Here is a 17,362-nt window from a genome sequence, read left to right as displayed (position 1 = left end):
CAACCCATAGGGTCCTGGGGATTTGCCTTCAGACCACACCACACGGAATAGAAGGAGAGGCAGGGTTCAGCAGTGCCAAAGAAATACCCACAAGGATTGCTTCCTGGAAAACCCTTTCTGTAGCTGGGGGGGGGGGGGGGGCCCTCTGTGGTAAGGCTTTTGGAAACCTCAAGCCTGATTCTCTCGCCCATGAGCAATGTTGGAGAGTCACCGCCCAGCCCTGCACAGGAGGCTGGTATGTGGACCTCTTTGAGCGTTGGGACACTCGGCTCTGCCCTTAGAGCACAGAGGCTGTGTGTAAACATTAACTCTGCCTGTGCTGTTAACAGTGCCCTCGTGGCCTTTGGTTTTCTCAGCTCAGCTTCTAGGCAGCATGGTGTGGGAGACAGGAGCCATCATCCCAGTTTTGTCCCATTATCACAACACAGAGTAGCCCAAGGTCTTAGTCTCTGTGGGTAAAGCCAGCCCAACTGTCAACATGCATGGCTGGATAAAAAAGCTAGAAGGTTCACAACTCCAGCCAAGAGTTCTGTGAATGACTTCCTGTACTAGGAGGGGGAGCTCAACGTGAAAAGAAAAGGACCTATGTGTCCTTACGTATTGGGCCAGCATCTCAAGGTCCCATATGCTGGGATCCAGGACTTGCACAGCCCCTCTACCCATTTCTGCTTCGGAGAGGAGCCGTCCAGCCCAGAGGGAGGCAGTGATGTGCACTTACCACCATGCCATTAATGGACACCCAGCAGTCATGGGGGAAGTCCTGCAGCATGGGAACCAGGAACTGCAGGCAGCCATCCCAGTGGCAGAGGAGCAGCATCATGCCGATGAGGTTCACGATGCGTACCACGGCACTGGCCAGGTCATAGGTCATGTGGAAGATCTGTGGAGTCGAGCCATTGCACAGAGATGTGAGTGGTCAGAGTGTGTGTGCAGTCTGGGGGTGGGGAGGGAATACAATAAGCAAGACCCAGAAGAGGCAGGCTGGAGGGTACCATGGTAACACGCCTGGCATCTGTCCAGATGCAGACTTTCTCTCGTGGGAGGTGCAACCATCCAGGATAAGGAGTGGACAGAGAGGCTACTTCATCAGCTTGCTGAGGATATGTGGACACCGGGGAGAAGCCACCTAGCCTGAAGCGTGCTTTGAATCATGTTCTGAAGACAGGCCCCAGCCATGAGTCCTCCCTAAATCTGTTACTAGGACATCAGGGTCCAGCCTTGGAGATAGTAAAGGGGGCAATATGGGCCCACAGGCTTCATGGTCAGATAGATCTTGAGCCCAGGCCTAGTTCTGACCAAATTCCTAGCCATGCAGCCCTGAGGAAATCCCCAAACTTCTCCGATCATGTTTTCTCACACGGAAAATGGTAAGAAAAAATTGGTAACTGAGTGGTTGTCAAAAGGATTAAATTATACATATGAAGTACTTAGTTTTGAGTATAGAAGTGTTCAATAAATTACAAGACATTATGAAAGAATGTTATTAGCAATTAATCTTCATGATTAGTTCATGCGCATTAGTAATACAGCTGTTTCTCACACTTGAATCAGTTATGGCAGACACCCCAGCCTGCTGCAGCCTGCCCACCTCCATGTGTGGTCCTGTGTGCTAAGCTATAGTGTCAGGGTCTAGCCTCTCAGGTCCTGCCTTGCCCTCCAAAGCTGCCACGCACCAATGTGTGGCAGAGACATGAGCCCAAGGTTATAGGGCCTTGAGGCTGGAGAAAGAGGTTGGGGAAAGCATGCAAGAGTTCTGGCCTCTAGTCTGGGAGACTTTGAGGGGATCTCCAGTTCTCTGTCCCTAGTTCTGACACCTCCATACTATCCCAGGGAAAATAGATTACTCCTGGATAGGGGGATTGGGGTTCAAATTACAAACCAGCAGATGCCACTTAAGAGACAAGCCTGTTTCAGAAGGGAAGCTGAGTCCAGAGACAAACTTTTTAAATATTTCAGTTTTCAGTCTGATGTCTCTAAGGCACTGGCATGAGAGACAGCGGTCATTTCAGGCAGGAGTATAGCCCTAAGGGTATATGCTGAGCTAGGAACCGCAGAGGCAGACCTGCCCCCAAACATAGCACAAACCATAGGTCTTCACAGCCAAAGCAGGCTCATGGCTGACAAAAGGTATATGTTCTCTGGTTCTACTTAAACAGAATCCGCCCTCCCAATGCCCGGAGGGGCCAGCTTAAAGCTGGGATAGTCAGAAAACCACACTAGGGGCTGGAGAGCACTTTGGCAGCAAAGTGCTTGCCATGAAAGCATGGGGACCCTAATTTGATCCCCAGGACCCAAAAAAAAAGTTGAGAGTAGCTGCACATTCTTGCAATCCTGGCACTGAGATGGCAGAGGATCTCTGGGGCTCAATGACCAGCTTGCCTAGTGTGTTTAGTGAGATCCAGATATAGACAGACAGACATACACACACACACACACACAGAAGGGGGGAGGGAGAGTGGGAGGGAGAGACAGAGGAACCACATCAGAGCATGGCCCAACTAGCCCCTCTTCCCTGACTGTCCCATGGCAGAGGACTTCAGCCCATAGCTAAGCTCTCTGTTCACAACACCCCTACAAACAGCCATGTGTGAGGAGGTCAAGGGGATATAGAAGCAAGGGGCAGTGTCCTTGGAGCATAGACTCTGGGAGTCAGCTTTGAGCTGTTTAGACAGGGAATGGTAGCTTCCAACCCAGTCCCCTCCATGTACCATGTGCTTTAGAATCACAATGAGCCCCTAGGCTTTCCTGCAGGAGCTCCCTCTAGAGTGAGGGGCTGGTTTGGCCCTTAACCCCCATCTCAGAGCTGTAACCTCAGAAGAACTCTTGACTGTCTACTGCCCCATGTCTCCAGGAGGCCACCCCATGCCAGTCATTGCCCAAGAAAATCCCCTCCATCTGGGGATCCAGAAGGAAACTTGCCCCAAGCTGGGAGTCAGTCACATACTGGAAGGGAGACTTGGGAGCAGGAACAGCAGCAACAGAGGAGACTGAGTGGGGACCAAAGGGGGGCATGATAGAGGGTCAGCCTGGCACTAGGCTGCTCTGTCTGGATCCCGAGAAAGACTGGATAGCACGTCACCCACAGACACCGTAGCCACCAGCATAGCTGGTGTTCTGCCCCCTCCCACCCTGGCTTGCTAAGGCCGCACAGTTCTGTGGAGGAGTTCTTGGCTATGGATTTATTAGAGGGGGACTTTTCTCGCTGCACCCTGAGTGGGAGCTCACCATCTGAGGTACTCCCTGTGCTGTATCGATACAGCCCAGCACAGGACATCTCCAGAGGAGATCTGCAAGGCCTCTCCTCACCCGAGAAAGGACACCGCCTTTTGTTCTCCCTTCAACCCCTGAGATGCCCCAGTTTTTTTTGTTTGTTATGCCTGGGACACCTGAACAGACATCGGTGACAGACTGGCTCGCCTGTCCAGCTGTTCCCCTGTCTATATGCACGTGGACACATCTAAAGCCACTCTGTCCCTGGCTGCCCAGGCAGGCTCCTCTGTGGAGACATCGCCCCCAAGCACCGTGTGTCCTCTCATCGGGCAGAGACAATCTACACACTGCACGAGCTCCGTCCCTCTAGCCCACTGCCCATCAAGCAGCTCGATTTAACCATTCAAGACAAGCAAATGTTTTCTGTTGCTATTGTTGTTTTCTGTTTGGGGTACGAATGAAAGAATATGATTTTGGGTGAGCAGGGGGTGGGGAGGAGCAAAAATAGGATCAAAATTAATTGGATGAAAATTAAGTTTTAAATGAAAAAAAAAAAAAGGTTAAAGTAAGCAGGCGGTGGGTGTCACCTTTGACTTGAAGTTGTCCAGTGACCACTATCAATATTTCAGATCACACCTCACCAACTGACTACAGATTCAGCATCCTGGGTCTCAACTACTTCCCCATCCCTCCTCCACCCTGCCCAGGGCCCTTCACCTCTGGCTACAGCTCCTCTCTTCAGGTCCTTCCTAGGACACAGGGTTCAGCCCTACATCTCCAAACCACCTGTGCCCGCCCCCCTTCTTCCTGCCACAGAAAGACCTTCCATAATGCTAGCCAAGTAGCCAGTGATGCCCCCTTCCATCACTCACCAGGACTCTTCCATGACTAATTTCTTCTGTGGTATAGTCTCTCTATTCTGAAATGAGATTTACTAACTCATATTCAACAACACGAGCCACAGTTCCCCCCACCCCACCCCAGCCCCCTCTGGTGTTTGTGTCTGTCCCTGCATAGAATGCACAGGTCGGCATGCAACATCTGTTGGCTGCCCGCACGCACATGTGTGTGCTTACATGAATAAACAGATACCATATGGAAGCCAAACGGAGCCTCGGGGCCCGGCTGCAGACGGTCAGACGGTCCCAGCCATAATCCCTGCCCTTTACTACGAATTATCTGGGTCATGAAGACAGAGGCATCAGAGCTGCCATGTGTCACACAACCTCTATTTTCTACGCCCCTGATGTTTTGCTTGTTGTAGAGGGCTGCATGTGCCACAATGCACACGCGTGGATGTTGGGGGCACAAACTTCTACCTTGTTGAGACGGGATTTCTTGATGACTGCTGTTTACACCAGATTCGTGGGATCACAGGCATGAGCTACAGCAGCTGGCTTGGCGTGGGTCCCGGGATCTGAACTCAGGCCCGGAGACTTGCATAGCAACTGCTCTTTCCCCCGGAGCCGTAACCCAACGCCGCTCCCCTGCAGTTTCTACATAACTCGCTTTCTTCCAAGACCAAGCGTGGGTACTTTCGCCTTTCCCACAGTCTCGGCCGTCAATATGGCATGAAGCACGTGGTAGAGTCTCAAGAACTGGGACGAGCTTAGCGACGGAAGTGACAATGACAGTGACCACGATGGAGCCGGAGGTAAGCAGGTCCCAACCGGCATGTACAGTCAAAGGGGGCACGCAGCCTAGGCATACACAGGTCTCGGGAAGCCTGATTTGACCCCTATGGGGGGAATAGTGGTGCCTTTCCTTCCCCGTGGACAGAGCCTGGGATAGGGCCGCGTGGTACTGGCCAGTGGAACAGCTGAGGGGACATGACTGCAGAGCCAGGTGTGCCAACATGGCCACTGCCCTCAATGGCACCTTTAACATGAGACAGCACCCAGGATACGGTTGTCAAGGAGGAGGCTGGCCATTACCGAAAGAAGCTATTCTGTGTTCACATCCCCATTGTGGGCTGGGGCCACATGCCACCTGCCAGTCAGCTGCACTGGGTAAATATTGGCCTTGCTCTTTATATTTCATTAAAATCTCCTGTTACGATGTTGGCTCACTGGGGGGGGGGGTGCGGGTTGAGCACCTTTCTGGAGGCTTCACAGACATGGCCTGGGAAGCCCCGTCTCTGCCTGCTTGGCACTCTGGGAACCCGTGTCCACTCCTGCGAAATTTCACCTTCACTGGCAAACCAGCATGTGTTCCGTGTCCTGGTATACCCCCTAAGGGCCTCAGTTTTCTTATCTGTGGAATGGGTCACTATGAGCTCTCACACCCAAAACCCTCTTGGGAACCAGGTGAAATCATGGACAAAGGTGCCACACAGTAGGTACTTTACACAAGTTGGTTCCTTTCCTTCCAGCTCTGCCTTCAGCAGAACTATTTTCCTGATGCAGTTCAGACCGCAGGCACTGGGGTCAGGTTACCATGAAGTCTTCACTGAGGGCCTCTTCTTGAAACCTAGTTAAGTTTTTCCAGACACTCGTTTTCTCCTTTGGAAAATGAACAAGCCCCTATCCACATGAAAGTTAGGTCAAGATCTAAGAGAGGACCAGGCATGGGTATCCCCGGCACAGCCTGGAGCTCGGGGCTGAGGGTCACACTGGGGCTTGTGATGGTTAGCAGGCAGGGCCAGCCCCAGTGCTCCAGGACTACTTCCCACAGGTGCCAACCACGAGAGTCTGACAGAGACACAGACCTGGAGTCCTCAGGAAGAGGGACTCAGACAGCACAGCTCCTGGGCTGAGCCCTCACCCTGCCATTCCAGGCTTCCGGGAGAGAAGAGGCTTATGGAATGGGTCTCTTGGTGTGCTGAAGCCCTCTGCAGTGGAACATCTGAAGGGGGGGTACCAAGGTTTCTAACAATAGCCTGCGTGCCTGTGACAAGCTCACACCTCAGAGGGAGGGGAGAGGCTGGTTCCAAGAGGCTCTGAGGGAGGCTGCTGACCTAGATCGCCAGGGACAGAGGAAGCTTGTGCCCAGCTGAAGCCACTCCGCCCACCCTGCTACTAAGTCTAGCGAAAACTCCAGGGCAACAAGGATGGGCCTGCTGTGGGAGCCAGGGGAGGCTGGGAGATCAGGTGCCTTGAAAGTCCACATATTTGCCAGGGGAGCCTTGGGCAAGCTAACTCCTCAACCTGACACTGGGGTTTCCTCCTTCAAAGCCTGTCAATCACAACCTGGCCCTAACACCACTTTCAAGAAAGACAGCCAGGGCCTGAGCACCTTGGCCTCATAAAACACTCAGAATGCACTCCTGATACCTGGGCAACTGAGGCCCCTCATAAAAGAAAATTTATTCAGGGATTTGAAAGGAGCTAGTGCAGCTCTGCTCCCTTGTGCTTATGTAGATATGGGGCTGGAAGGCAAGCTGAGGCTGGGAGAAGCCTGGAGGAGGGAGGAATGGGCTACACAGATCCTAGAAATGGGGTTTCTTGGGTCAGCTGGGAAACCCCAATCCGATTCCATGGGAGCTCTAGGCTGGGCTGTGCATAGGCAGAAAACAGCTCAAAGCAATTTCCTCCCGAGCTGGTAGGAGAGGTGAGGGCGGAAGTTCAGGGGTGGGGAGCCGTCCATCTGGCTACTAGGGATCTCCCTTCCTGCCCACAGCTTTGGGGTAACAACACTGGATTCGGGGCCTCAGACTTCAGTTCCCGGACCTCTGTCTCCCCCAGGGCAGGTCTATGACTACATCCTACCTAGCCACATCTGAATGACGTGGAGAGTAGCCAGGCCAGAGGGGCTGTGTGGACAGCCACAGGATAGTATGAGCTCCTAAACCTAGGGTGCAAGGACAGTAAAGGAATGGCTTTGTTCCGCCCTGGGCTCAGCTAAGCCAGCTACATACTACACTGCCAACTCCCAGTGAGCTGTGAGGAAGGTCGACCCCAGTGGTTATGCGATCTGGCGACCCAAACCAATACCAAAGAAAGAAAATGGCAGATACTCCTGAGTCTATCTGTTGACCTATGGCAGGGAGAAAAGTTTGGGTTTGCTCTGGGTCTTAAGGGATTACCTGGGTCATGATTTTTCCACAAGGAAAGAAAGAAGCCTGCCAGGTCACTGTGGGAAACAAACCACACTCCTTCCTTCACAGCTACTGAGGGTGGGTCAGCTCACCAGCAACAGAGGCACTGTCCCTCCTCTCCTTAGCTTTGAGCTCAGATCTACACCTCTGTGCAACTAGATGTCCCTAGGGGACTTCAGATACAACCATCTTATGGCCTCCATCCCCCATGATCTACCCCTATTCTGGTACTCCTATTTCAGGTGAGTCCACAGAGCCCTGCCCAGGACAAGGCACAGATGAACACTTGGCAAGGCCCTTTCAGACCAAACGAAACCCAGGCAGGTACCCATCATGGGTGCAGCCTGATAACAGAGGGGATGGTCCTAGATCACAACTCATGAGCCAGGACACAGGGAGCCTTGGCCATAAAGCCTACCTGTGAGGCAGGTGGGGCTTCTAATCCTCACCCAGAAAATGAGAGTAATAAACCCTGCTATGTGCCCTGCTGGCTATTACTAAGAAGACTGGTGACAAGGGACATTGGTTAAACAGCTGACAGTGGCAGGCCTCGTGAAAAAAAAAAATTACTGGTACTAGAATGAGGCTGAGAGATTTGAGGCGGCAGAGAAGCCAAGCAGTGTGCGTCTGGGATTGAACTTGGGTCTTCAACGTGTCGCTCAAAGTCCTCAGATATTGTTACACCAGACAGGGACAACCACACTGCTGGGCACTGAGACAGCCATGTGGATCCAACCTCATTCCTGCCAGTGGACCACTTCGTGACCTTGGCGCAGTCATTGTCTTTCCTCTCTCTGTCAGCAGAAAAAAAAAATGCAAATTTTCCAAACCCAAGAGAATTTCTGCTGCGAGTGCTTCTGCCAAGCTGGTGTAGGCACTTCTTCCACAGCACATGTGTTCATGACACCCCTGACCTGAATCTGCCTTGCACGGACCATCAGCTAGGCTGCCGCGGGGGTGGAGGGCCAGGGACATTGGAACCTGATCGTAGGGCTTTCAGCCCAGTTAAGCAGGGGTTCTGGGAACCGGGAGGCCCATAGGGAGAGGCACCTTGGCAATAGGTTTGCTTAGCACAGCCTAATCCACATGCCAAGGTGAGTGTTTCATGCAGCATGACTCTCCCAAACCTGAGAAAGCTCCTAGCCCAGGCTGCCTGCTACCACTAACAAAATAGGGAGCTTCGGTAATTAGTCTTGACCGACTTGACACAGCCGGAGTCATCTGAGAGAAGGAACCCTCAGTTGAGAAAATGCATTGTCTTGATTAATGATCAATACACAAAGGCCCATCCCACAAGGGCAATGCCTGGGCAGGTGGTCCTAGGGGTGCATAAGAAAGCAATCTGAGCAAGCCATGAGCATCAAGCACCCCTCGGTGACCTCTGATTCCATTTCCGCTTCCAGGTTTCTGCCTTGAGCACCTGCCCTGACTTCCTTCATGAAGTCTATAAAGACTGTGGCCTAAGTTACTTTGGGTCATGGTGTTTCTAACAGGAACAGAAAGCAAACCAGGACAGTAGCAAACTCAGCCTCAAACACCCAGCTGTGTCACCTGCATCTGCCTGTCTTTTCCCAGAGCCTCAGCCCTTTTCCCCTCCTGTGGGCCAGTGCTCCAGCAGGGAGCGAGCTGAGGACTTTCGGAATGATGTGAGCCCACCTAGTTTATCTGAGGCTTCTCAAACTTTAATATGTGAAGAGCCCTCGGACTCTCGAATTTCCTTAGAGTTTTATACACAAGACTTCAGTGCCCCTGGGGCTTTTGGCTTCTACAGTCAGTACCTGCATGGAAGCTGCAAACTGTTTTGTCTGTGGGCACAAGACCTAAAGCTGCCTTGGACAGTCTTAGACCAGGGAATACAACCTTTCCAGCTCTCTTCCCTGGTTAGCACAAGTTCAGGGTACGGTGTACCATGTGCCCAGACCTCCGTAGGGGACTTTGCTTGATGTCTCACCTCACTGGCTTCTCATTTGTCCTGGTCCTCTTGCCCCCCCCCCCTTTTTTTCTTACCACGTTCCCACAAAAGATGCCCCTCTCCCAAATCACTTCCATAAAAATCCCCATGTCAGAGGACATTCTAAAAGAACTCAATCTAAGATAGTTGCCAACAAACTCTGAATACACAACCCCCCCAATACAGATTTCTGCACTTAATGTAATAACTCTGTGGCATGAACGACCTGGTCCCATTCCTATAGAATGAGTGTCAAGAGTAGCCTTATGGTATCCTCTGTGACCGCTACAGACTTAAATGAGAAGTGGTCTGTGAAATGCTTTGTACGGAAACTAACACTGGCTAAGGAATCACAAAAGTGCCGATGTTCATCCTCTTGGACAGGCATCTACAGCCATTCAGCCCATCTCCAGTTCCCTGAGAGTACCCACTGGCTCTGCCTTCTTGGCCCTCCCACAGAAAGTTTCGGTGCAGACACTCACCTCTTCCCACTGATGAATATATCGAATGAGGCGGGAAAGCCGCAAGAGGCGCAGGAGGCTGAGGATCTTAGTAAAGCGGACGATGCGCAGAGCCCTGGCGGTTTTGTAGACCTCGGAGTCAATGCGAGTCTCCACTATAAGGAAGATGTAGTCGACGGGGATGGAGGAGATGAAGTCCACCACAAACCAGCTTTTCAGGTACTTCATCTTAATCCTCTGTGGGTCAAGGATGATTTCTGTGTTGTCCTCCACCACGATCCCCGTGCGGAAGTTGAGGACCAAGTCGATGAGGAAGAATGTGTCTGACACCACGTTGAAGACAATCCAGGGTGTGGTGTTCTCATCCTTGAAGAAGGTGATACCCACGGGGATGATGATCAGATTCCCCACCATCAGCAACAGCATCGTCAGGTCCCAGTAAAATCTGCCCAGAGTGACATAGAGGTCAGTCACCAGGAGAGCGAGGGCAGGCTACAGACATGGGAGAATCTCAGGATTCTGAGGCACTCGGGGAGACGGGTGTGTGAGCATCGGGGTAAGGTGTGGAGGTTGTAAACACAGGGCATGACAGAGGCAGAGGCTCCTCGCTCACCAGGATCCCCTCCATCTGTTTTCTGGGAGCTTCCAGGCTTCTATCCTCCCCCACCCAGCCTACTCCCCAGCAGAGACAACCTGGAGCACAGCCACGGTGACCTCTGAGAACAAATAAGAGACCACTCTAGTGACCAAAGAAACTCCAACATCTTCCCCAGGCTCAGGCCAGGCTGCCCTCATGTTCCCTGAGGTTTAGCTGTGGCTGAGACAGGCTGTCACGCCACTGAGAATGACAAGAGAACAAGGAACATCCAGTCACCACAGAGGCTCTATTCTGTCACATATCTTATGTGACATCAACTGGGTCCAAGGCTCCTCATTCTAGGCCTCAGTCTCCTCACTGGGTAGAGTCCTAGAATAGTGGCCTAGCGTGTCTCACGTTGGTTCTTTAGCATCACCGTTAAAGTGCCTTACCATCTCTCTGCCCAGTTTGCACATGGATACAGGAGTGGTACCCAGCCTTCATACCCAGCCTTCATATATTTCTGCAAAGAACACACTACTTCCACCAGCGAGTTATGGGTCCAACATCTACAGGGTGTTCTTCCTCTGAGTATTTTCTGCCCAGCCACACACTAGTCACTCAAAGAAAATCGTTTATACATATTAGAAGCCACATCTGGGTATCCCCATTCATACACACAGCGTGCAAAAACCCATGTACATGAGTGCATGCACACACACACACACACACACACACACACACACACACACACACCCATCATTCCTTTTCATTTCATCTCCTGGGGAAAACAAACAAACAAAAATACTGTTCCATAGAGAAGCAACTTAGGGCCATGTGGCCCTTCGTACATAAATCTAATAATATACCCAGGCTAGAGGAGTTTCTAAAATTAACAGATTGGGTGCAAAGCGGCTGGGAATGCTGACTCCAGCAGGCCTGTCACTCCAGCGGATCTCTACACCCCGCCCCTCCCCAGCTCTGGTTCCCTCAATTACAGACCAAATTCAAGACAGTAATTAACAGGAGAATGTTTGCATTTAGTGGTCTTCATAAAACTAAATTGCATGAGGCCAAACCACCCATTTCCTTACATTCTGACTGTTTCAATCTTGAGATTCCAGATATCCCTGGCTGATCTGGGCTGGGGCTGGAATCCTGGCAGTGCTCCTGCCCCGGAGCGTTCCAGGAGCTCCGTGAGGGGCGGATCAGCCAGTTGGAAGGGGTAGCCAACCTTGCATATGCTTCAGCTCTACTCATGCTGACTCTCCTGCCTCAGCTTCCCTCATCTGCTCACATACCTTGCCAGCAAGTTGCCATTAGAAAAAAATCAGCTGAGTCCAGTAAAGTGTTCTGACCCATGCCCTATATCACTAAATGAGTACACAGATGACGTCAATCAATCAACTGGCAGGGAAGACATGAGAGGTGGAAGACACACCCTCCAGGGACTTACGGAAGCAAAATGTCCACTGGGAGTAAGGCCGGGGGGGAACCTGTAATAAACAAGAGAGGCATTGACAGAAGCCAGGGACCACAGCGCTGGACTGGTCAGATGACAGCACCTATTGCTTCAACATCCGGATGCCTTGACCTCAGGGAACTTGATCCCCTTGGGGAATAAGCCTTGGGGTCTAGGAGCCATCCCTTGCAGCTGAAATCTGAAGAGGTGACTCTTGATGACCACACTGGGAAGGTGAGAGAATTCAGGCTCTGGCAACTGCCCTTGGTCTTGTAGACAGTGTCTCTATGCTCTTTGCCAGATGGTTGCACAAATCTCTGAACTAAGCCCAAAATTGTGTTCAGCACCATGGACAGTGTCCGTCACGCCTGCCAGCCCTGGTCTGCCGGTCCAGCCAGGAGAGCTTGGCAAGCTTCCCTGCTGTCTTAGTGTATACCACCCTCTCTACATCCCCCGGTCTGGGTGGCCAGAAGTATCTCAAGTGAGCCTTTCTTGTGACTAGCATTTTGTATTGGTGGCTCCTTGAAGACAGAAAAGCCTTTATCCATCAGGAGCCCCCGAATGGTTGCTGCACAAGAATTTACTGCATAACTTTGTGCTTTCTGTGAATTAGATCGTTTAATCCTCACACCAGTACCACAGCTACACCTGTCTGTGGTTTACAGATGATAACACTCAGACTCAAAGAGAAGCATTTGCTTGGGGGCCAGGCGGCTAATGAGACGCAGAGGCAAGATTCAGAGAGGTCAATAAAACTGCAAAATCTGGGCTTGAGAGGGTGGGTGGAGGTAGGCAGCTCTACAAGGGTTAGGAGACAGATGAACCTTCCTGGTACTGTGTCACGGTGGAGAGGGTCCTACCAAGGTAGGGGCACTCCTGCCCCAGACACAGGAGAAGGATGGTTAGGGAAAACTGAGAAGAGCGGACTTCCTGATACCAGGGCCTCCTAAGGTCTGGCCCGGGTGGGAGTACAGCAGATGTCTCCAGGATTAAAAGTCAGTGAATCAGTCAGCCAGGAACTGCTCTACCTAGCCTTCAGAAGGGAAGGCTAAAGTCAAAGGAACAGTAGAATTTCTGGAGCCACAAGATAGGTGCACAATGTTGACACAGCACCCCAATGTCCCTCTAACCACTCAGAAATAACATCACAATCCAAGACAGTCAACCATGGGGCAGGCACCATGTTGTGGTAGAGAAGCAATGGGCAGCCAGACCAAGACTGACCCATGCCAGAATTAGAGGCCTGGTCTCTTCAGTGTCTTTCTCCCTTCCAGTGCTGATGGGCCTGGTAGAAAGCAAGAGCTGGGCTCTGGCTCAGTCCCAGGATGCCAGACCTGTCTCCCTTTGGTGGCAGGCTTTGCCTCCTGTTTGGGTCAGGCAGATGATGGGGAGCAGAATTCCAGAAGCTGACACTGAGGGTCCAGGACTCGTGTGTAGGACTGAGAGACAGCAGATGGGCAAATGGCCTTTTACTCTGTTGACTGCATTACTTCTTGGGGTGGCTAAGGGGAAGGAGCTACCTTTCATAGAGATGAGGACAGACAAAACGGCAGCTCCTGACTTTGAACCCAGAGACTAAACAAAGCCCCTCTCCTTCCATGTGGGCTGAAGAAGATGGCTTCCTCTAGCCTACTCGATTCCTCCCAAGCTCATGCTTGCCTGAGAGCACAAATACGTGTGTGTGTGTGTGTGTGTGTGTGTGTGTGTGTGTGTGTGCTCACGCTCACTCGGACCACACACTGCACATATGCAAACATGCATACACACAAGTGTGTTTTTGTAAACACTTGTATGTGCCTCTATTTTGCCCTCACACCTACACCCACCTTCTGCAACACCCACGTAGGATACATTTTTGGCACTAATGATATCCCCAGGGAATCTTGTCAGCTATAAGGAAGAGAATGCCATCCTCTGGCCATTCAGATTTTTCCCACCATTCCATGTTCATCTGAACAGCTCCCTCCTCTGGGCCTCTTTAACCTCTAACCTAAGGTCTTGGCCATCTTGGGCCCTGGTTTCAGCTCTTAGCAGGCTGCAGGCTCCTGAGGGGCAGGTCTTTGTTTCAGCCCAGGGTTCCTGGATGCTGCCTTCAGTTCTGGCCCTCCACCATGTTAAACAACACCCAGTCTCTCTCTGCTCCTGTGTGCAGATGGTTCCCGTTCCAAGCCCCCACCCTCCTCCTAGCACCCGACCTGCCTTCCCACCTGCCCAAAGAATGTGCCCACCTGGAGGGCCAGCTGTCTCTACGCCCAGTGAGTACACAGCTGAACTCAGCATCGTCCTCTAAGCTGAAAGGTACAATGTGCTGTCCCTGCAGCCAGGGCTCACAACCTCCCAGATGCTCTCCACAGACCTCCCTTACCTGGCCTGCCCTCACAAATCCCTCATAAGTTACCAGGTCTTCTCTGGCTTCCTGTGATGCTGCCTTAAGTTGCCCTTTCTGACCTAGATCTGAATCTCTGCATCTCTGCCCCACCCTTATGTGTCCCCTATCCTCCACTGTTTGCCTCCAATACACATGGCCCCTGCATTATCTTTTCAACTCACGAGCAAGCTACAACTGGCCTAAATCCTACAGGGAACCTGTAAGACAGAAGACCTAAACTTCTTAATATGGAAAACCAGCTACCCTTTTCCTCTTCTTCCCCTCAGCTCCTTCACAGTAGCCAGCAGGACCCCCGTCTCTCCCCTCCCAGGTCCCTTCACATCCACAGCCTTGTTCCTCCAGAGTCATCAGCTTTAGAAGCTCTTTCCGTTATCTAAGGCCCAGAGTCTTCATCTTCACAAGGCTGACCTGTGTTCCCTGCCTCGGGCTTGAGCGTCTATGTTAGCAGATGCCCACCCTCCCTGCATCCTCAACTTCCTGACTTCCTTGCTAGCCCTTCAACAAATCCCAGGAGTCTTCACGTCTTGGGAAGGTGGTGAGAGCTGAGACAGTCTCCTCCAACCCTACACTATCTGCCAGTTTTCCTGGTCAGCAAAGGAACTGCCCCATGGTGACAGGCGGCGAGACATAGGACAGAAGTCAGCCAGTGCTAGCTGCTACCTTCTAGGCACTAATCTGTATGGGGATTGACTTCTTTTATCCTCATAAAGACACTAAGAAGCAGACGCTGGCTGTGCCCATTTTAAGAACAAGGAGACTTGAGGCCCAGTAAGTTGAGAACTATGCTATAGAGTGGATCAAGAATCCAAGGACAAACGGCCTGACTCCTGACTGTTTTTCACAATTCTATAGAAGTACAAGTTAGGCTAGTGGTGTTTTATTACTCCCAAACTCTGTTCCCCTTTCCCTCCCTCCCCCCTAAACTCTTTACCATACACTCTTTCATGATTTCTTTCCTCTCAGCTTCTACACTCGCTGATCCATCCACATTCCCTTTAGTGAACCTAGACTATCGTTCTCCCCAGAGCCCCTCACACCTCAAGGTCAGGGTGAGTCAGCATCCTCCCCAGCTTCCTGCTGTCACTACCTGCCTCTGGTAGAAATGCCTACCAGATACTTTGGGCATCCTCCAGCATCCGTCTGCCACCCATGGGGACCGTGGCAATCCTGGTTTGCAACCTTCCGTTCCACTCTGTCCTGCCACCACCCTGGGTGACTTCTGCTCTAAGCCATGGGTGCAGATCAGCCTAGGCTCTTGGGAGCTAGAAGCCCCGATGCTAACCACCCCTCGTACTGTCCACTGCAGCCTCACGCCCTAGACCACATGAGTACCTGCAAGTGGCTTGGCACACTCAGTTCGAGAACCTCTTTGCCCTCCCTCCTGCTTTTTGCAGCTGTGCCTGGTTAGCTCCAGGGTCCCAGAGCTGCAGTCTGCTGACTCTTCAGACTCTCCCCCAAAGAGCTGCCTGTCCCAGACACGATGGTCCAGCTCTCCCTTCTCTCAGCACCACCTCACCTCTCATGCTGACCTTTCTGGAACAGTCTTCACAAAGACACAGCCCCGGCCTGGAAGGGGAAATCTTTCTTTCCATGCCTGCTTGGGGCTCAGCAAGGAATGCCTACCCATTAGACTAAACATCCAAACTCCTGAGCAACTCCTGTCCCCTCTCAGCTGTACCCTCAGCCCTGCCAGGACCCACCCATGGCCCCTCTCCCAGAAACTCTGATGCCCCTCCCACTGGCAGACACCACCAGCTTCAACTCCACAGAGAAGGAATAGCCTCCCTTTCTGCCGCCAGACTTCTTGGCCCATTCTCCTCCTTTCTTTCTGGTCACGAAGGAACCTATGGCTCTTTCACCTGCTTCTGGAAGCTAGCCTGTTCCCTTCTCCAAAGACCCTCTCTTGCCCACCCCCTCAGCACCTTCCTCTTTAGGCATCCTTTCCCAGTGGTGTCATATAGCCCAGGCTAGACTCCATCTGGACATGTAGCAGAGGATGACCTTGAAGACCCTGCTTCCACCTCCCGAGTAAATAAACGGATTGTGGTCATTCGCTGACATGCCTGCTTTGTGCTGTTCTGGGGATTGAACCAGGGCCTTGTGTTTCCTTGACTCACACTCTACTGAGTGACAGTCCCAATTCAGCCAGAGCCACGAGTCCAGCCTACAGGCCACAGGCCACTGTGGCAGAACCCCCTGCCCCCCGTCACCGTCACCGTCTCTGTCCAGGCTCCTTGCTTGCTATGCCCCTCCTTTGTCTCACATCCCAGTCATTCGCCGGCTGCCTACCGCTGAGTAGACCCTGCTGGCCTCTGTCCTGGGCTTGCATGTCAAGCTCACCCCAGTCATAGCTGACCTATTCATCTGCTATTCACCCTCTCAGCTCAGGCTTCTGGGGGGGAGCATACTCCTTCCTGCCCAACCCCCCTCAGGCCCCAGGGTCTCCCCACAACAGTGGAGAGACTGCTCTTTTCCTCCCACCCCCGCCTGGCCACCAGGGCTCTATTTTTAACCCACCTCAAAATCTCTGACTCAGAATCACAGGGCTCCCAGGTAGCTGCTCCCAGCTGCCTCGGCTGCTGTAGACACAGACTCACAACCAAGGGTTGCCAGCAGGGCTGAGCTGAGGGTCTGAGCGTGCTTTTCTAATGTCTCCACAATCATTGGTCACTTGAGTAACAATCGGTTTGTTCTCGCAGGTCTCTAAGTGGCACTTTAGTCCTTGTTTCTTCTAAGGTCTCTCACTAGTTAAGCTAAAGTCCCAGCCCCTCATAACAGAGTGAGGACTGGTGTCAGCCACTCAGTGGGAACAAGCTGTGGGCTATGACCGACCCACCCCTTCCAGACGGTGATCTAGGAGACAGGCACCTGGGTGTCTGCTCAAGGTCTGGACTTCAGCAGGTGAGGAGAGGGCCCAGCATCTGTGTTGCTGACAACTTCCATGATGGATTAGTTAAGATACTCTTATTTCCCTGTTTTAGACAGGGTCTCTTGGAGCTCAGGTTGAAATGACTTTGAACTTCTGACCCTCTGGCCTCCATTCCTGCTAGGATGAGGGGTGTGCACCACCACACCAGATGTATGTAGTGATAGGGAATAAGCCTAGGGTTTTGTGTATGCCAGGCAAGCGCTCTACCAACTGAGTGGCATCCCCAGCTCCTGAGATACTATTTCTAACACATTATGTAGTGTGTCTAACCAGCACATGCTGGTCATTATCAACACCATTATTATCCCGTGCCAACAAAATGCAGGGCCTAGCCTGGGAGCTGTGGG

The 17,362-nt window shown here is 52.1% G+C and overlaps 1 protein-coding gene across 1 annotated transcript in view; it reads right to left on the bottom strand.

The window, feature by feature from the left end:
* The window catches only part of HCN4 (hyperpolarization activated cyclic nucleotide gated potassium channel 4), a gene marked incomplete at its 5' end in the record, with an annotated part of 36,913 nt that overhangs the window by 6,951 nt on the left and 12,600 nt on the right, over positions 1–17,362 (bottom strand). The window contains 2 exons of the mRNA XM_080930344.1: positions 719–880; positions 9,680–10,103. Of these exons, the coding sequence (XP_080786470.1) occupies positions 719–880; positions 9,680–10,103 (586 nt within the window). The remainder of the gene's footprint in view (positions 1–718; positions 881–9,679; positions 10,104–17,362) is intronic.

Source organism: Micromys minutus (assembly GCF_963924665.1).
Source record: "Micromys minutus genome assembly, chromosome: 16".
In the NCBI taxonomy this organism is placed as follows: Eukaryota; Metazoa; Chordata; class Mammalia; order Rodentia; family Muridae; genus Micromys; species Micromys minutus.
Note: the sequence above shows the minus strand (reverse complement) of the source record. Positions and strands in the feature narration are given on the sequence as shown.